The 21,107-nt window shown below is 34.5% G+C and overlaps 1 protein-coding gene across 1 annotated transcript in view; it reads left to right on the top strand.

The window, feature by feature from the left end:
* The window catches only part of AHR (aryl hydrocarbon receptor), a gene marked incomplete at both ends in the record, with an annotated part of 38,500 nt that extends 17,908 nt beyond the window's left edge, over nt 1-20,592 (top strand). Inside the window, 9 exons of the mRNA XM_080700944.1 lie at nt 7,236-7,339; nt 8,651-8,740; nt 11,007-11,130; nt 11,767-11,897; nt 13,552-13,754; nt 14,693-14,802; nt 15,639-15,780; nt 17,141-18,368; nt 20,446-20,592. Of these exons, the coding sequence (XP_080557070.1) occupies nt 7,236-7,339; nt 8,651-8,740; nt 11,007-11,130; nt 11,767-11,897; nt 13,552-13,754; nt 14,693-14,802; nt 15,639-15,780; nt 17,141-18,368; nt 20,446-20,592 (2,279 nt within the window). The remainder of the gene's footprint in view (nt 1-7,235; nt 7,340-8,650; nt 8,741-11,006; nt 11,131-11,766; nt 11,898-13,551; nt 13,755-14,692; nt 14,803-15,638; nt 15,781-17,140; nt 18,369-20,445) is intronic.
* Between the last annotated feature and the right edge of the window lie 515 nt (nt 20,593-21,107).

The raw sequence follows: 21,107 nt of genomic DNA, 5'->3' as shown, positions 1-21,107 counted from the left end.
TTTGTTATAGTGGTTTATAAACAGTATTAGCATATTATTAAATATTCAGTTTAAAATCTATAAACAAACAGTTACATTACCACTGATCATTTTTTTCAGTAATAGTATTTATGTGTTATTTTTAAATCCGGCCCTTACAGCCTTTTGACTTTTTGATTAATGGATTTTATTCAGTAGCTCAGATTTTATCTGCTCAGAGCTGGAGATTTAGATTTTGAGTCAATATAACATGGTTAGAATAATGTTTTAATCCATGGACATGGGTAGAATGTTGCAAGTGTACTACAAATAGAGTTAAGAGGGGAAATGTCAAAGAAAAGTTGTAATTCCTTTCACACGGAAGTGTGAGGTGGAGAAAACAGATATATGGATAGAAACTTGACTGAGATGGCAATGAGTTCACTTAAGATGCCTTCATTTGGTGTGTCAAGTTTAGATTAAAGGGTAAAAGAAAAGACTGTTCATGAAAATGTAAGATAAAATGAAGTAAAAGTCCATGAAGAATAATAGTAATGTTAGAGAAGGTATTTTCTGGTCCTAGGTGGTTCATCAAAGTCATAAAATCATTCTAGTGTCCAAAGTGGGGGAGGGGGTTGAGAGAAGACAGACAGTCCATTGAATCTGTTGACTTAATTGTCCATCTTGAATTCTTGATCTTTTCTAGTCTGAAATTTTCCCACATGATGTGAGGCATACTTTTTATTGTCAGTTTTTATAGAAGGTTCTGTTCTCAGCTGGATTTTTTATCATGTCTAGTTAGAGTGTGTTTTCTGTGTCATAGAGATAGCATTCTGTCTCTGTCAAGACGGCTACAAGGAATGCTTATTGTAATGGAAGCATTCTCAGGCAGGATATGTAGCTAACTAACTTTCTGGCTTCTGATAAGACCTTTAACCTCACTGTTTTATCTTCGCAGTATGAAAAATAATAATGCTTGCCTGCTGTTTTAGATTTATAGCAGAATGGTCCAAAAAAGAAAGATTTGTGAAGTAAATTTTATAATTGGAATTGTTATTGTCATATAAATTATGATTATTTTCTGCAGACTAATGTTATTTTACTTAAGTGGAGAACTTTTTGTCATCTAAGTTGACTATGCATAAGGACCTTCAGACCTCATATTAATATCATCTGAGAATCTCTTTGTTGAATTGATTTTGTATTAGAGATGGAAAATTGCTAATAAACTCTTTTTCAGACTTTTGGTAAGAAATGTGGTAATTTACTTCTCTCTGTAGTTATCTTTCTTCAGAAGTGACACATACTCAAATCTAGATACTTTGTTCAGGGATAGGAGACATGGCTTGCTCTGGGGGAGACATGAACTGTGGACATAGTGTGCTTTTGTGTTATTGCCTTTGAAAAATTGGTATTGGAGTTATTATTTACTAATATCCATGTTTATAAGTATACTCTTTAGGCATAAAAATAATACCTTGAAAATATGGGGAAATTAGATCCAGAGCATTTCTAAGTTATTTTCTGAATCCTTAAAGTATTCTCAAGAATTGTACTGGTCCTCAGCATCACCTGGGAATTGTTAGCAATGCAAAATGTAGAGTTTTAGGTTTCTGTTTGGGTGATGTGTGCAAGCTTTTTACCCCATTATGATGTATGAATTGAATTCCACCTTTGTATATGTGAAAAGTTAAATACAACTCATTCCTGCACTGAAAAGCTAAGCCAACTGCTCTTGTGGGTTCCATTAATGCAAAAATATAACATATAGTTACAGAGGAATCCTTTATAACTGAATGTGGAAGACCATAAAGTAACATCTTTTGAAGTCAGTTTCTATTTGAGAATTGGAATTGGACTCACTTAAAACCTTTTTCACCATGAAATAATGTTTTCTTAGATTGCTAAAAAGGCAGTAACTACCCAGTTTCTCAATTTATGAGCATAAATATATATAAACTAGTATTTGTATTTTTTAAAAACATCTTTTAAAAACAATTTACTTTCTGTTTTGGTGATTAGGAATTTATGGGCAGAAAAAAAAATCTGTCAGTATTACCAAAAGTTACTAAACTATGGAGATCTAATCTTTGTGTTTTAGAAACTTAGCATATAATCTCATTTTCTTTTAGTTACTTGCTTCCCGCAAAAGCTCTTTATTTACAAAAGAAAACTGTATGTATTAAGGTGGAACAAGTATCTTTTACCCTAAATATGTAGAAAAAGCTTTCTTTAAGCACATTTAAGGTATTATTTGGAAATTATTTGCATATACTCATTCATAGTAGACTAAACTCTACTGGAGATGTTTTCCACTTTAAGAAATACTGCATTTTTTCACCCTTTCTCTTATAAAAATTTTGTCATTTATTCAGTTTTATAAGAAGCCATTGCTTTGCTCTTTTTTATGCTTGTGTCAGTGCAGGAATGGAATTTCATTCTCCATACCAAAGTAATAAAGGAGATAATAAATATTATTGTAAAATAAATTGAATTTATAGCAACAATTAGGAATTTAAAATGCATATGCATATATTTTCCTTGCCAAAATTTATTATGTCACCTTTTTGTTTAAATGCAAACTATAGTAACAAAGTGCAAAATATAGTTTACCACAATTTAATATTTCTTCCTCATGAATTTTGTCTCAAACAATTCAAAATATTTGAAGAGGAAGTATTTGTCTTGTAGGGAGAAATATAAATCTGAGCCTAAATGTATAAGGAAGTACCGTATTAGGAAACATGGGTTTTAGTAGATGCATGACAGAATAATACTTGAACCATCTGGAATATCACTTATCTTGGCCGTAATGCTGTGATACATTTACTCTTTAAATTCTACCTGATTAGATTAAATTCTTCTTTTTGTAACGTGATTACTTCATAGCCCACTCACTGAGAAATAACCAAAGGATCTTGGCATTTTCCTATTTTTCTATTACTGTTTCTGTATTTCTCTTACTTTGGGTAGTGCATATCCCACAGTGGGGAAGATTTTAACAAATGTTTATTACAGTACAGCAGGTATTTCCCAAGTAGCAGAATCAGCTGATGAATTGTTCTTGGGGTATATTTTGTTTCTATGAATAGTCACATATTTAATTCCAGTGGTATAATGTTTAAATGAGTCTTATATATCTGATTCTGCACATGATTTATATAACGTGGAGTTTTGAAGTACTTTGAAATCTATGTTGTATAGTTATTATGCCACCCCTCTTAGATACTCATTAATGTTTTCCATTTAAAGATGAGAAAATACTCAGTTAACCCTATCCCCTGATGTGTAATTTATTATAAATTTTTATTAATGGCTTCTAGATGTGAAAATTCAGCATAGATATAGTGTCTCTGTTTTTGAAAGTCAGCAGTTGATTTAAGGACCTGCCAAGATCCTCTACATGTTACTTTATCCTCACAGAATTTGTCTCTAGATGTAAAATTATCATCATTTGAACATGAGGAAACTAAAGGTGAAAGATGGCTAGCATGGTAGGAGAAGCCTGAAGGTGGCTGATAATCACCTGCACTGGGGTCAGGCTACTTGGATTTTTATCCAGGCCATACTACTGTACCCTGCTCTGTGTCTTGAAAGTTCCTTTACCCTCTCTAAGTCTCAGTTTTTTAATATCGTCAAAGAACAGCTCTGCCAGTCTCATAAGTGGACATTCAGTAAGAGGTAATACACCAAAAGTGTGGGACATATAATAGGTGTTAAATGTCATTTATTATATCTAAGCAACTACATTTACTCCAGTGTTAGGAAGCAGCCCTGTAACAGGAATCTCTGATACTGGGGATTGAGCCCAGGGACATTCTACCTCTGAGCTACACCCCAAGAATTATTTTTATTTTGAAACAGGGTCTTACTAAGTTGGTGGGGTTCCTGCTAAGTTGCTGAGACGGGCCTTATATCTGTGATCCTCCTGTCTTCGCAATCCTAAATACTGAGATTACAGGAGTGTGCCACCACAGCTCCAGCTTATAGTAATTTTAAGAAGGGAAAGTAGTAGGTATGAGATAATCAACTAGAGGAAAAAGTTCATAGAAAGGTAAAAATTACAGTCTGGGTTGAGAAGCCACACCATAAAATAAGTTTTCTGAAAAGTCACAATAGTATTTTTTTTATACTTCTATGTATTTTATGGATTGCAATTATTCCCTCCTATCCTGCCCTTTTTCCCCTTCTTCCCTCCCCATCACAGTATTGTTTTTAGGATGACACTTAAAAAGGCTAGAGCTCTTCCTAGACTCATCTTTTTTTTTTCTTATTTGAGGTTGTGGTACCAGGGATGGAACCCAGGGGCTTTGCCTCTGAGCTACACCCCCAGCCCTATGTTTTAGTCTATTTTATTTTTGAAATACGATATCACTGAGTTGTGAAGGTCTTCACTAAGTAGCCGAGGCCGTCCACAAACCACCGTCCCCTGGTCTCCGACTCCTGAATGCTGTTATGACAAGCACGTGCTGTGCCATCACGCCCAGCCTAGACTCATCTTTTTAAAATTATTTTATTAGCACATTGCAGTTATACATTGTAATGAGGTTCAGTGTAATAAAAATATCTTTACACAATACTTACTTAAATTCTCTACCAATGACTACCATCAGGAACAGAAGTACTTGTTTTTGGTAAGAACCCTGCAGTGGTAATTCCCAAAATGCAGTTGTTCTTTTTTCTACTTACAGCAGTCATAAATATTAAACATTGCCCTTCCAACATTTAGAGTTATAAGCATTGTTATTTTATAAGATTTTGATATCAATTTTTCATCTCCAAGTTTATTTAATACTTCACTAAATTTTGTCACTTAATATATTTGACATGGTTATAGTTATTTCAATAACTTAGATGCCCTTTTTAAAGGAAGGATCTTTCTAACTTCTAATTACAGTGACCAATACCCTTAATCCACGCCCAAGAGCAAATGATAAGTTACTCTGTAATGACTAATCTTTTTAATTTCTTATTCAGCTTCTCAGTGGTCAAGAAGTTATCTCCTATTGTGTTTCTTTTCCTCCAATTAATGACTATTGTTTGATTAAAAATTAATTTTAGAAAATTTCCCAATGGTAATCTAGACAATAAATTTGACAGTTACCATTATCCATTTTTAGATTTATTTTGAAATTTAAGGGTTTGGGATTGGGTTTTGTTATATTCTCTTGAACATTTAATCTTACTTGATTCTACTCTTAAGTCATGCCTCATACTAAAACATTTTGGAAAGTGAGAGAATAGTTAACTTTGGCTTTATGAAGTTCTAATGCATTCAAGCAAATTCAGCCATTATAGAAAGCAAGCAACACACAACTTACAGAATAGAAAAGAAGAAAAGGCCATTCTCTCTCTTGCCTTCCAGTGAAAAAAGATTAAATAAAGTCCTTTTGATTAACTGTCATATCAGTTTACCCCACACTATTTTTTGGCCTAAGGAAATCTGTTCTCTGGCCTTTTGGAATTGTTATATCCCGAGGCCAAGCTTCTGGCCTCTTCTTTCACAGAGATATCTTTCAACTTCTACAAAGGCAAGAATTTGGCATAGGATTCTGGTGTGACACATGCACAGACAATTTACCAGAAAACATCGAAATCTATGTAATGCTTTGCTGAAACAGAGAGAAAATCTAGTTATTAGTAAATCATGCTTTCCACTGAGCAAGATTATTTTGGCACATAGAACTCTAATAAAATGAGAAGTCTTAAAAGGACTTCCAAGTCATTTATATGCTTAATGGTTTCTTTGATTTAAATACCACAGGTTTAAAAATGATCAGAAAAATGGGAAATAGTTAGCAGATTATACTTTAAAGCAAGGCATTTGTTAAGCCCTGGCCAACACTGCTAATAATTGAAGCTATGATTTACTGAATTGTGGTTCTGCAGTGTGTCAGGGACTTCACACACATTCTCATTATTCTTCACAACAACCCTTCAGGAAGGATTTTTTTTTTTAATTACCACTTCACATATTAGGAAACAGGCTCACAGAGCTTGCGTATTTAGTAAACAGCCACATGATTTTATTTATTTATTTATTTATTTATTTATTTATTTATTTATTTATTTATTTTGCAGTACTAGGGATGGAGCCCAGGGGCATTCTACCTCCAGGCTATACCCAGAGCCCTATATTTTACTCTTTATTTTGAAACAGGGTCTCACTGAGTTGCAAATGGCCTTACTAAGTAGCTGAGGCTGTCCAGGAACTGCGATCCTCCTGTCTCAGCCTCTCAAATTCTAGGATTAGAGGTGTGCATGCCTGGCTTAGACGCATGATTTAAAATGAGGTACTTGAAAATGCTTGATAAAACACTTAAGTAAAAGTGGTAGTTGTGATTATAGTTGTTCCTCAGTAGCACATACACACACGTATACTTGCTTGTACATGTGCGCGCGCGCGCGCGCGCGCGCACACACACACACACACACACACACACACACACACACACAGAGTGAAAGACGGGAATTAGCATCACAGCATCCTGCCTCCAGGAGTTAAGCATTCCGCCATGACATCAGACTTTCTGCATACATGTAATCCGCAAGCCATTAGAAGCTTCAATGAAGAAGGCACCATTTTGGAAGATACAATACCCAAGAACAAACATCAAAATAATGATGCAGATCTTTTTTGTGGACACTAATGCACTCCAACATTAATAAAATGGAACAAATTGGAAACATACATGTTCTTGGAAAGAATAGTTCAGTATCATAAAGATGCTAATTCTCTGCAAGTTCATGTATAAATTTAACATGAACCTAGTAACAGTGTTAAAGTTTTTTGCCCAAAAGCTAGGTAAGTAGATTTTACACTTCTTAGAAGCAAATCTCTTAATAAGGCATATGGTTGGTTCTCTTCACCACCCCTAGTTTCCTGATACTTAGATGTAAAATTCATTTTTATAGGTTACAGTATAAGGAATCAGTCTCATAAGTAAGTAGCAATGGGGAAAGAGTGCTATGACTGCATCATGCAGTTCTTTGAAACTTCTAATTTATGTGGTAAAATCACAGGGAAATCAATGAAGAACCATTTTTAACAATTTGTCAATTGACAAATTAATTAGATCCTTCAGTTTTATTGTTAGCATAGAATTTGAAACCACCCATTTGCAGACTGATTATTTACATAGTCATTTTAGTACCAGTATTAAACAGTATTTCAAATGGTCTCCTTGGTGTTCAAAGGTTTTTTATTATAACCCTTAGTATTGCTTATTTTTAAATCTACCTTCTATGTCTTTTTTTCTTTTTCTTTTTTTCTATAGTTGCATTAAAATCCTCTCCCTCAGAGAGAAATGGAAACCAGGATAATTCTAGAACAAAATTTAGAGAAGGCCTGAACTTGCAAGAAGGAGAATTCTTATTACAGGTAAGTTTTAGTAAATACTAAATAGTAATTGAAAACAATTACAAGTGGAATCAGTTTTAATTATTTCCAGTTTATTTAGGATTCTTATATTTTATGCTACTTTTGTTTGAACTGCAGCAGTGATATCTATGACTAGCATATGATAAAGTGGATTATGTAAGGAGGGATGGGGAGGGAATGTGGTGGGGATCAGGTAAAGGCTAATTGGATGTTGTGTGCAAGTATGTCTCCACAAGTCTTTTATCCCATTAAGATGTATGACTACAGTGCACCAATAAAAAAATAAGTGGATCAACTAGAGGTCTAGTCAGCTACCTCCTATTGTAGTTTTTCAAATAGGAAGAACTCTCCTAGTTTATTTTGAAGATTTTTCATTTAAGACATTGGATTTACACATACTTTTACAGAGATGTGGTTCAATTAAAATAGTTAACTGCATTTTATTTAATACTTAAAAATTGTTCTTAAAATATGTTGCAAGTAACACTTCAACTTAGCAGCAGTGTGTGACTTATTAATATGCTAGAGATTTCCTCAACACCATAAGCCCAAAAACAAAAGCAAAAACAAAAAGAAAAAACAGGGAATAACTTTCACGCTAGAAGAAGATAAGAATATATAGAATAATAAAACATAATTGGCCAAAAGCAGGCAAGAAGAGAAAAAGAAGCATACAAACAGAAGTGTCACATATAAAATGATTATAACATAAATATATCAGTAACTATATTTTAGTGATCAAATTTTTTTTGCTTTATATTTTTATGTGCCTTATATTTCAGTTAAATATATGTCTTACATACATTGTTTTCCAATGAAAATGGTATGTTGTATAGTTCGTTGAAACTATCCCAGTTTCAAATCACTGTAGAGCTGGAAATGTCTTTGTACAAAATCTCTTTTCTTCTATCTAGTTTTCTTTCTTTAAGGGTTTGCATCAAGCATCATCGCCTGTTCTCTTCCTCTAAAAAGCAGTATGATAGTTAATAGTGAATGATTTCTCTGTAGCTTATGTTTAATGAAACAATAGGTACAATATATTTAAAAGAAAAAAGCTGAGGCATGAAGAATATTGAAGTTACTGAGGTTTAGCTTAAAACTTAGCCATTTTTTCTCAGCCACATCAGAAAGTCCAAATGACTTCTTCTCATCCCAAAGGTGTGTAGTGTGTCTGTTTGTGAGCTATAATAATTTTAATCGTTTTTGGAGAAAAAGTATTTCACCGTTGAAAGTAATAACCTTTATCTGAAAGTCAGTATTTGCAACAATTTTAATTTCGACTACTAATTTTACAACTTCCTTCCCTTTTAGGCTCTGAATGGCTTTGTATTGGTTGTCACTACAGATGCTTTGGTCTTTTATGCTTCTTCTACTATACAAGATTACCTGGGCTTTCAGCAAGTAATATACTTTTATGTGATTTAAAATAACTTATTAGAAAATAAACTTTATACCTTTTATATATCTAATAGTTTAGGGACAGAGTTGACCATTTGTATATGTAAAGTGCCAATTAAAATGCATGTATTCTATAATAGAATTCTACATTTGCAGCTAATATATTTTCTAATAATAATAATTTATGCCACTATGGTTTCTTGAAACTTTATATGATTTTTGTGGTTATTATTTTTCTTCTTTCACTTATCAATTAATTCAATATGAGAAACTTTTGAGCAGATAGAGTTTAGGGAATCAGAGAAGAAAACATTTGCCATCAAATAACATATGGATTAGCTGGGCGTGGTGGTGCACGCTTGTAATCCCAGCATTCAGGAGGCTGAGACCGGAGGATCGCGGTTCGCTGACAGCCTCAGATACTTAGTGAGGCCCTCTGCAACTTAGTGAGACCCTGTTTCAAAATAAAGAATAAAAAATAGGGCAGGGGGTGTAGCTCGGAGCTCAAATGTCTCTGGGTTCCATTCCCAGACCTGCAAAATAAATAAATAAATAACATATGGATTGCAGAGGACTCATGGCAACTATGAAACAAATGAGCTGCTATGAAATCGCACAAGTAGAATACTGTGGTTTGTACCTTTAATTCTGATTTATGTGGATTATGGAAAATACTCTAAAGTAAATGGCCTCAAGCTGAAATAAAGAATGCTTAGTACTCAGATGTGTGGTCAGAGAAACCTAGGAAGGTGTAGACGTACTGTATCCAAGAGACTAGACGTCAGTAGAGGAAACGAGTGTTCTGCTTATGTAACAGCATTGAATGAATGCTGAATACATGAAGTTACAAAGAATTTTGGGCAAGAACATCTGATATGATTTGAGAACATATTGTAAGTACATTTGAATGCTTGCCATTCTTATATATCTGGTTCTCACATCGCAATGGGCATAAGAATAACCAGAAGGGCTTGATACAACCTGATGAAATCTCTGTGCTCCATTCTCAGATGTTCTAGTTCAGTAGGTCATAGTGTGACCCATTAATTTGTATTTTTAATGATCTATTAGGGCTGCCAGTCAGAATAATACTGTCTGTATAATACTGTTATATAGGCTGTAGTTTTGTCTATATTACATATACTATAGAAGCAAATAATGTTTGTCAAAGGGAATATATGTATTTTCACTTCCATTTCAGAGGATGATTCTAGCAGTCGTGTACTAAATGGATAATTTAATGCTAAAAGATTAAGTTCATAGGGAGATTTAAGTGTAGATGACTAAAGTAATGGAATCTGGCTACTGATACAAAGTCTAAAGTTTAGTTTTCTTTGATTTTAAAGGAAATATATGAATGTCCATAGAAAACCTTGTTTGAAGCTTAGTGAGTTACATAACTCAATTATGAGTCAGTATTGTAATTTAGATCCGTTAAGAAAATATAAGAGTGGATTAGCTATTTAACTTTTTTTCCTCACACACCTATGCATAGCCTGGATATTCTCTAAAAAATATATCAACACCGGAGTTGGATTAAGGCACTATTTTTAAAACTGCAAGTTGTGACCCACTAGTGGGTAAAAATGCAGTTGATATAATGTATTGCCACCAAACTTTCTTTTTTAGTTGCTTAGGATGAAATGAAATAAAATAATATAGAATGCATAATATAATCACACATAAAAGTGTTTACCATGAGTTGTAGAAAAAAGGCAAGAAAAACTCTAAAGGCTGAGGGCTCAGCACTGCAATAAATCCTGAGAGGCAGCAAGAGGGGAGGGACTCTGATATGGTATCATCACAATCTCTTACTCTTCTTATTCTTATGGAATCTACTTATAATGAAAATGTAATACAAAAAAAATTTAGGGAACAATGAAAGACAAACAAAATGAATTCTATTAAAGTTAATCCTTCCTTTATAGAAGAATTAATGGAAGAGGTCATATTTAAAAGATCAATAAATGAATAAGAAAAATAATCTGCTTTTAATATGGTACACTTGAAGAATAGAGAGATGACCTATGTGAACAAGAACATTCATGTTAAGAAGCGATGGCAAGTAATGTTGGGACCAATCAGTTATAATGTTAGTCTTTCTAACTTTTTCAATTTGAGGTGATTGATGAACTTTGACAATCACGTGCTTAGTATTCATCACCGCTAATAAACACCCACTGTTCTAGACAGGGTTTGAAGATACTTTTTTAGTAAGTAACATGATTTTCTTTTCATCACTACTTTTATCTTCTTTTTGTTCCTGTAGTCTGACGTCATACATCAGAGCGTGTATGAACTTATCCATACTGAAGACCGAGCTGAATTTCAGCGTCAGCTACACTGGGCTTTGAACCCTTCCCAGTGTTCAGATGCTGGACAAGGGATAGATGGTAAGAATGTTTATCAAATCTAGTGCTGGTGGATTTAGAATATGCTACTGCAAAAGGCTGAGAACCTTTAGGGCGTAGAAATCCATGCTGAAGATAGGAGAAGAGTGGACAGGTATGAGGCCAGAGCTATAGGCAAGAACCAAGTCACAGGAGCTCATGACCTAAGAATATGAGTAAATGAGTGTTTTGACACAAAAAAGTGTTGCCACACTCAGTAATAGATTTTATAAAAATAACTTGTACTATCATGAAAGATGGGAAGAATGTATAAAGTTGAAACTAGACTATAAATTGTTCTTACTAAAATGTGCCAAATAAAAATTGGACTGGCAGATGTAAGTACAAAGCAACTTTTCTCCATGTTAGCAGTGTTTGCAGAAATCTGTGCAAGTGCTAAGAAAACCAAAAAAATGTTAGAAATAGAAATTATTGACAGCCACAGTTCAATAAACATATTAAGTAAAGTTCTATGCAATAAAGTATTATTTAATAAGTTTTTGTTCTTATGAATCATTTTTTAAAATTATTTTTTAAATTTAGAATACTGATTCCAGTTTATAAGTTGACAAATTATATTCACACGCTTAATTTTATAACAGAATGGAAAATATAATTTTATTGCTTTTATTTCTACAGAAACCCATAGCCAATCCCAGCCAGGAGTCTATTACACCCCAGACCAGCTTCCTCCAGAGAATTCTTCTTTTATGGAGAGGTGTTTCATTTGCCGACTAAGGTGTCTGTTGGATAATTCTTCTGGGTTTCTGGTATGGTTCAAAATCTAATGATTCTAATGATTCTATGAGTCTAATCACTTTTACTTTCACTATAAAGGCACAAATAACAAAAACAGGAAGTTGAATAAAGCAAATTTTCATTAGTTATATTTTAATTCAGTATTAAAAATCTACCTAAAATTTGTTGAAGGAAAATAACTTTTTAACCATTATTTCAAAGTTGGGCATGGTGGCACATGCTTATAATTCCAGAATTTGGAAGACTGAGACAGGAAGATCATGGTTTACAGGAGGCCTCAGCTACTTAATGAGGCCCTTTGCAAATTAGTGAGACCCTGTTTCAAAATAAAGAATAAAAAATAGGACTGTGGGGGTATAGTCGGGAGGTAAAATGCCCCTGGGTTCCATCCCCAGTAGGAAAGAAAAAAAAAATCATTATTTTAGATTTTAAATATCTCCCAAATGTAAAGCCCCGACCATTAGAACACTGTAACAAAAATAGAGTGAAATAACATGGAACCTTATATCTTGAATATTTTTTGGACTTTTTAGGTCTAACAGAATTACCTAGACCTTCTTTAATAGGAAGATGCTTACCATCTTAGGGTATAGTACCCACCAGATGGGGAAAGTAAGTCTTTTTTCACACATCTGAAATAATCGCCATATAGAATAACTGCCATATAGAAATAATGATTGCATAGTGATGACTGCATGCTCATCATCTGATAGGAAATGATATTTTGATAAATAGTCTGTATATGTACCTGATATCACTGAAGAGACAGTGGAGGCAGGATGCTTAAAGTGTAAGTGGTCTGTTCCCACAGCTCATTCCACCAAGTTCAGGAGAACAAAGTGTTGCATATTTCTTTTGTGAATTATTGGGAATTTGAAGCAGGCAAAAGTATTAAATTTTATAAGCAGTATGTGTGTATTTCTGAAAATAGTTTTGATTACTCAGAGTCAGAGGTGTGCTTCAAGGTAATTTTCTAATACTGATGCTCATGATGAGTACAGATTTCCGAGGTGGTATTTCTGTATGCAAACCAGTCTTTTCTACCATGTGCTGCTATCAGATTGTGTTACAGTCATCCCTTGGGATGGTGATGTTTTAGTCAACTAATTGATTATGGGCATGTCTAAATTATTTTCTTACGACTTCTAAAAATATTCTTTCACTTCAATAAAGCTCTGTATTCTTCATATGATTTTATAATAATTCACTTTAGTAATTTAATAGAATTATATTTGTTTCTGTAGGGATGATTGTTATGTTCTGTGCAGTATATATATAGCTCATGTATGTTTGGGAACTAATGTTTACTTGATTGCTTTATCAGTATTCATTTACTCAGGAAACATGTACTGCTGGTGGGCAAGGTGCAGTGGTGAGTGAAAATGATAGGGTGAATGCAAGCTCAGAAAATGATACAGATGTTCCTGTTAGCATCCTTAGAGGCAAGAGTGGTTCACTGATCAATCACCTTAGAATATTCCTCACTCTGCCTTTTGGGGTCGTTTTAATGGGCTTCCTGCAGAGAGAAGAGCGAAAGAAAGAGCAGTTCTCAACCTCAGGAACTTCTATGTAGCATGAAGAATCCTGGTAACAGCTGTGCTGGAAACATTGGAAACTAAATTATTTACTGCTGTCAATTTTAATGAACTGTTCTTGGTTTTTAAGGCAATGAATTTCCAGGGAAGGTTAAAGTACCTTCATGGACAGAACAAGAAGGGGAAAGATGGCTCAATACTCCCTCCCCAGCTGGCTTTGTTTGCAATAGCTACACCACTGCAACCACCGTCCATACTTGAGATCCGAACCAAAAACTTCATCTTTAGAACCAAACACAAACTAGACTTTACACCTACTGCTTGTGATGCCAAGTAAGTGAAACAACTTTTCCACTTTTATTTCATCAAGTGTGTATTTTGTTTTCAGCAAAATATATATTGTACGTTCTTTTTTTTTTTTTTGTGTGTGTGTGTGAGTCTGGGGATGAAACCCAGGGGCATTCGACCTCCAAGCTACACCCCCGGCCCTATTTTTTAGTCTTTATTTTGAAACCAGGTCTCATTGAGTTGCAGAGGGCCTCACTAAGTAGCTGAGTCTGTCTTCGAACTGCGATCCTCTGGTCTCAGCCTCCTGAATGCTGGAATTAAAAGTGTGCGCCACCACGCCCGGCTTAGTGTAGGTTCTAATAGTAATTATTGTGTTATCTTACTATTATTTCATATTCTTTTAGTGTATCCTATTAAAGTAAGGGAATTGCATCAGACTCACAGAGTATCTAATGATTTAGTATTTTTATAGAACTTACAGTTCATTCTTTTGATGTTTACTGTTAGTTTTATATTTTAACAAGTATTTTTAACCCTAAAAGTTTAGTAACTTTCTAAAAAATCATGTAATAGAGTGGTACTGAACATTTATATATTTTTTTCTAATCTTATATGGAAATGTAGAAAAGTAACTTAACAAATTCTGTACTCCCCCAAAATGAAATACTAGCTAGTTATCTTTTAAAGACTTGTTTTTAGTATTTACAGTATGCTGTTAGGTTCATTTTTAGCTACGCCAGTTTTCATGGTTTTATTCAGGAGAAGAAAAATAGGCTGAAACTTAAATTTATAACCATAAGCAATAGAGAACAGTCTAGATAGATGTAGTTTTTTTTTTTTTTTCACCTCCTGAGGTGAAATTCTACATACGACTTAAAACATATTGCAGAAAATAGCATATAACCAATAAATTTATCTTGGTTACTTATGTTAAATTCTCATTAATTTGTATTCTACCCTTTTTTTTCATTTTTTCAAAACAGAGGACAAATTGTTTTAGGATATACTGAAACGGAACTATGCACAAAAGGATCAGGCTACCAATTTATTCATGCTGCTGACATGCTTTATTGTGCTGAATTCCATATCCGGAGTAAGTTGTAATAAATTTATCTCAAAAAAGGCATATACTTTAGTACATGTTTCAAATTATTACACTAGGTTATGTTTTTAAGAAAACTCTTTGAATAAACTTCTTCTTAGTATATCATTTTGAATAACCAGAGCTATTCTTCATGTTGATTAACTTCTCTATAGCTGCTACCAGATGTGGTTTAATTACTATTAAAATAACCATTTGGGGCCAAGTTTTTTTTTTTTTTTTTTGGTGGTACTGGGGTTCCTGGAAGCCCTTCTACCTCCGGGATACACTCCCACGGGCTACACTCCCAGACCTATTTTATATTTTTTTATTTGGAAACAGGGTCTCTTAAGCCAGCGGGGCTGGCTCCGAACCAGCGCAATCCTCCTGTCTCCGCCTCCCAAGCACGGGGATTACAAGCGTGCGCCACCACGCCCGGCGGGGCCAAGTTCTACTTAAGAATTTTTTAGTGGCATCATTATTAGTGCATAATATATTAAAATTTATTTAAAATTTAACATTATAAGATATTTAGCTATAGGAAAATGTTACCTATTTAAAATGAAAACAATTTATTCCCCCTCCACACACAAGCTACCCTTTTGTATTTCATGTGTGCTACTAAAATCCTTCAACTGGTACTTAGTCTTCCTTGTAACATTTTAAATGTTACACTGAATCTAAAATAAAAATAAAAAGACTCTAAAGAACTTTCTTTGCCTTTAAAAGTTATCAAGTTATTTATCAAAATTGGTGATAAATGTATCCAGAAAGATATCAGAGGGGCCTTGTTTCAGAGATTTTCTTTAATAATTTGCAGTTTGATAACTTTTTAAATTTTATTTTAGTGATTAAGACCGGAGAAAGTGGTATGACAGTCTTCCGGCTTCTTGCAAAACACAATCGGTGGACGTGGGTGCAGTCTAATGCACGTTTGGTTTATAAAAATGGAAGACCAGACTATATCATTGCAACCCAGAGACCTCTAACGTAAGCACAAAGACAGAATATTTTCTGTTTTCACATTTTTGATAACAATTTAGTGTATAAATCCTCTTACATGAAAGCTTAAAAATAAGTTCTAAGGCAACTGAGTCTGAAAATCCAAATTGATTGTATGGAAAAAAAAGAAGGCACAGGTGAGAGACATTGAAAAGATAGAATTAACTGACTATTGAGCAGCTGACTATATAGAGCTGCTGAAAGAAAATAAAGAAAATTCTGAAGTTATATTCTAACTTTAGGAAGGAAATTTGAAAAGCTAGTGCCATTGTAAAATAAAAGGAGAATAAAACAGTGCTTCCTTTAGAACAAGTTCTTTAAGCCCAGTGGAGAGTTGTAAGTTTCTTATATGTTCTAGAAATGAGTCCTTTGTCAAGTATTTGCATTGAAAATGCTTGAGGTGAGTAAGGATGAAGATTGATGTTTTTTCTTCATGTGTATCAAGTGGACCAGTACCAATTAGTGAGAAGACAGTTTGTTGAGAGGCCATCCTTTCCCCGCTCTACTGGATGCCAGTCAGAGGATTTCGTCTGGTTGTTTCTAGACCGTTGAGCTAGTTGTCTATTTTACATCATCACATTGTCTTAATTACTCTCTTTATTACATATTTTGACATCTGAGTGCATGTCTTCAGTTTGTTTTGTTGTTTCTCCTTTAAAATTGCCTCTGCTCTTCTTTACTACTTACACTTTTGCATACATTTTAGAAATTAATTGTCAATTCTCACCAAAATATATGCTAGAATTTCTAATGAAATTACATTGAAACTGTAGATTATTTGGGGAAGAATTAAGTATTTGTAATACTGAGTCATCCAGCCCATGAACATAATACTAAATGAATGTATAGACATACCCATATAAGTACTTGAGTGTGAAAAGTATGCATGCATGGGTATGTATGTGTCATTCAAATATGTGCTCTCTCCTTCAACCAAAAATAAATCGTTAATTTATTAGTCTCTCACTAAGTAGCTGAGGCTTTCTGTGAACTGTGATCCTCCTGTCTCAGCCTCCCAAAAGCTGAGATTACAAGCTTGTGTCACCACGCCCGGCTGACATTCAGTTTTTTTCTGCAGGATATCAGGTTAGGAATATAACTTAAGCATGGAATTAACTACTAATTAAGTTTGGGGAAAATTCTAAATCATTTAATTATATTTTCCTAAGAAACAATTATATAGCACCAGCCATGAGACTAATTTAGGTTAAAATAATAAACTACATCCCCTGCTTTCAAACTCAAAAGTATATATTTTATTTGCTTTTCTTCTTTTTAACATATTGTTCCTGATGCTTATGATAAAACTGTTTCTAATACATGTAAACCTTTTTGTACACAAATGCAGAGATGAAGAAGGAAGGGAGCATTTGCGAAAGCGAAATCTGACACTGCCTTTTATGTTCACCACTGGAGAAGCTGTGTTGTATCAGGTCACCAGCCCTATTCCTCCCATAATGGACCCCTTACCAATAAGGACTAAGAGCAGCACCAGTGGAAAAGATTGTGCTACCACATCAACCCCAAACAAGGATTCTTTCCATCCCAGTTCCCTCCTGGGTGCCATGATTCAACAAGATGAGTCCATTTATCTCTATCCTGCTTCCAGTGCTTTTGAGAGCAGTTTGTTTAAGGAATCTGTAAGTGAATGCAGTAGTTGGCAAGGCAGTATCACACCAATGGGAAATGATAATATCCTGAAACATGAGCAAATGGGACAGGCTCAGGAAATGAACCCAGCCGTCTCTGGAGGCCACACAGATCATAAAAATAGTGAATTGTACGGCATTATGAAAAACCTCGGCATTGATTTTGAAGATATCAAACGCATGCAGAATGAGGAATTTTTCAGAACTGACTCTTCTGGTGAGGTTGACTTCAGAGACATCGACATAACGGATGAAATCCTGACGTATGTCCAAGATTCTTTAAATAATTCTTCATTCCCAGGCTCAGGTTTCCAACAGCAGCAGCCCGTGGCTTCAACCTCCAGCTGTATGGTACAGGAACACCTGCAGTTGGAACAGCAGCAGCAGCTGCAGCACCACCAAAGTCAAGTAGCCGGGGAGCCTCAGCAGCAGCAGCTGTGCCAGAAGATGAAACACATGCAAGTGAACGGCATGTTGGCCAGCTGGAGCTCCGAGCAGTCTGTGCCTTGTCCTTGTCCTCAGCAAGACCTACAGCAGTGCAGTGTCTTTTCAGACTTGCCTAGGACCAGCCAGGAGTTTCCCTACAAATCTGAGATTGACACTATGCCTTACACACAGAACTTTGTTTCCTGTAACCAGTCTATGTTGCCCCAGCAGTCTAAGTGTACACAGTTAGACTTTCCCGTAGGCAATTTTGAACCCTCCTTATACCCTACGACTTCTAATTTAGAAGACTTTGTCACTTGTTTACAAGTTCCCGGAAACCAAAAGCACGGAGTAAATCCACAGCCCACCATGGTAACTCCTCAGATGTGTTACGCTGGGGCCATGTCAATGTACCAGTGCCAGCCAGAACCTCAGCACACCCATGTGGACCAGATGCTGTACAGTCCAGCAGTTCCAGGCCAACAGGCCTTCTTAAACAAGGTAAGCGTCCTGTAGAGTTGAATAAGCCTTTTCGGTAATTCTTCTTACCTTATGAATAGACAGGAGTTAAAATTGTGTGTGTGCGTCAGTTATTGATTTTAATCTATTTGAATTTATGGAGATAGTATATCTAATTCTACCATTTTATAAGCCTTCAATTTTGCATATGTTTCTTATATGTCACATTTATCTGAATCATGAAGGAGAAATAAATCAAAGACCAGAGAAAAATGAATGTGATCTTACTGTAAGATATACTACCAGGTGAAATTAATTATTAAAGTACCATATATAGAGTATATTGGAGAGTTATTACCATTTATATAATACAGTTTGGTTGATCTTTCTTTCTTTCTTTCTTTCTTTCTTTCTTTCTTTCTTTTTCTTTCTTTCTTTTTTATTGGTGGTACTGGGGTTCCTGGAAACCCTTCTACCTCTGGGCTACACTCCCAGACCTATTTTTATACTTTTTTTTAAATTTGGAAACAGGTCCTCTTAAGCCAGCACAGCTGGCTTCGAACCTCCACGATCCTCACGATCCTCCTGTCTCCGCCTCCCAAGCGCAGGGATTACAAGCGTGCGCCACCAAGCCCAGCATCATTCTTGTCTTTTTAAAAAATTATATGGCATTTTAAAAATTGAAACCTTCCTTAAAGTATATTTGAAATTTTAAAAATTACTTCTTTACAGCTCAGTTGTTTTATACATGTTTGAAGTGGGGTTAAATCACAAGTAAATGGGGTCTCTTAGAATGCCTTTGTCCTAGATTATCCCTGGAATCTAGTCCTAGGCCCTTCAATATTCTCTGATTGCAATTTTGTATGTTAAGCTCCCAGTCCCCATTTTATCCTTTTAAGGTAGGGTGTCCCCTTTCCCCAGCATTCTTAAAAAAGTAACCCATACCACATGAGTTCTTTATAGTGTCCTACACATGCTACTTTATGTAACGTTTTTGTGGTAAACAATAATTCTATAGACCTACATAACTCTTTCAGGGTAGCCACTAGTTAGTTACATGTGGCTATTGAGCACTCTAAATTTAGTTAGTCCAAATTGAGATGTATTGTAAGTGTTAAATACACAGTGCATTTTAAACCTCAACTTGAAAAAAGAGTCTGAACATTTTGTGTCCTTTTTATTTCATGTTGAAATGATCAATTTTGTCTTTATTATGTTAAAGTATTAAATTAACTTGTTTCTTTTTACCTTTTCAAATTTGGCTACTAGAAAATTAAAGTTATGAGTATGACTCACATTATGTTTCTGTTGTGACACTACTCTGTGCAATATAGTTAAAAGAGAGTAGTTGTTTGAATATATATCGTATCATGAATGATGAGAAAATTTCATTTAAAATCCATATTACCTGAGCAAGCAATATTACTTTTCATTTAAAGACCTGACAGAATTGTCACTCATTTGAAGAGACATATGTGATTTTTACTATATGTCAAATATATGTTTTGAGAGATCTTCAAAATAATCAATGTTTTGATTAGTGAAGCCTAACATTACAAAGGCTTTAGAAAGTAGAGTTTATTTAAAGTAACTCAAGGTATAATTACAGTGTTTGAAAGTTTCCACAACTTTCACTCCTATACTGTCAGGGTTCTATAATTTATAAAACTATCAAAACTATATTTCTCCACGTCCTTCTTTCCTTCCTTTATCTTTTCACTTTCTCGTTTTTAATGGAGGTTCTTGACACTAGGCTAGTTTCCATGTAAGAAGACAAGAAAATAGCATTTTTATTTGATCACTCAATTCTATAATTGGGATAGCACTTTAAAAGCATATTACAAATAAGAAATTGTTTAAGGAAATATGAAGTGAGACAATCAGTATCATCTTCAAATTTTCTTGTGAAATTAATGAATAAAACAAAAGGTTATATATGTAACTATTACATACTTGTTCTTCAAATATCTTCACTGAAAGATTAAAATTCAAAAGCAATAAAGGAATGCAAAATTTTACATCGAGAATGTTTTTTAGATATATACTAATATGTTATTAAATGGCTTAGGACACTTGGAAGATCTGTACTAATAAAGTACATTACTATCTTTGTTTTCAGTTTCAGAATGGAACAATTTTGAATGAAACATATCCCACTGAACTACCTGACATAAACAACCCTCAGCCTGCCACACATCGTCAGCCTCTTCATCATCCCTCAGAAGCTAGACCTTTCCCTGACTTGCCACCCACTGGATTCTTGTAATTTCGAGCCCAAATTTCACCTCGAGTTTTGGATCAAATTAGTTTTCAAAGGATCACAGGATAATAAACTGTTCAGGTTAGATGTTATCAAGTTCACATTAGAGGCATTGACGCACCATGTTCACACTGTTATTCCAAACAAAATTTTTAACGTTAGTTCTTTAAAAAAAAGTTTAAGAAGTAAATGTCTGCATTATACATTATGGCCATTAAGATAGGCAGCATGCAGCCTCCACACAGTAAGGGAGGGCCGTCTTCATTTCCCATCACGGAGCACCAAAGAACACACAGAACTCATTCAGGGCAGCTTTAGACTTTTTAAATCTGAAAACTTTCTGTATGTAAATTATGTCTGTCAGAATAAAAGTAAAATACTTGGAGTTTCAAACTTCCTGATTCCCGTTAGTATACTAAATACAAAGTTGCAAATTTAACAGCTATTCCTATTTTTAGACTCTGCTTTTATCTCCGATGTTAAAAGGTTTGGTGCTTTCATAAAAACATAATCTCAATGCT

The sequence above is a fragment of the Muscardinus avellanarius genome (genome assembly GCF_963383645.1).
Source record: "Muscardinus avellanarius genome assembly, chromosome: 9".
Classification (NCBI taxonomy): Eukaryota; Metazoa; Chordata; class Mammalia; order Rodentia; family Gliridae; genus Muscardinus; species Muscardinus avellanarius.
The sequence above is the reverse complement of the archived record's forward strand: the minus strand, read 5'-3'. Positions and strand labels throughout refer to the sequence as shown.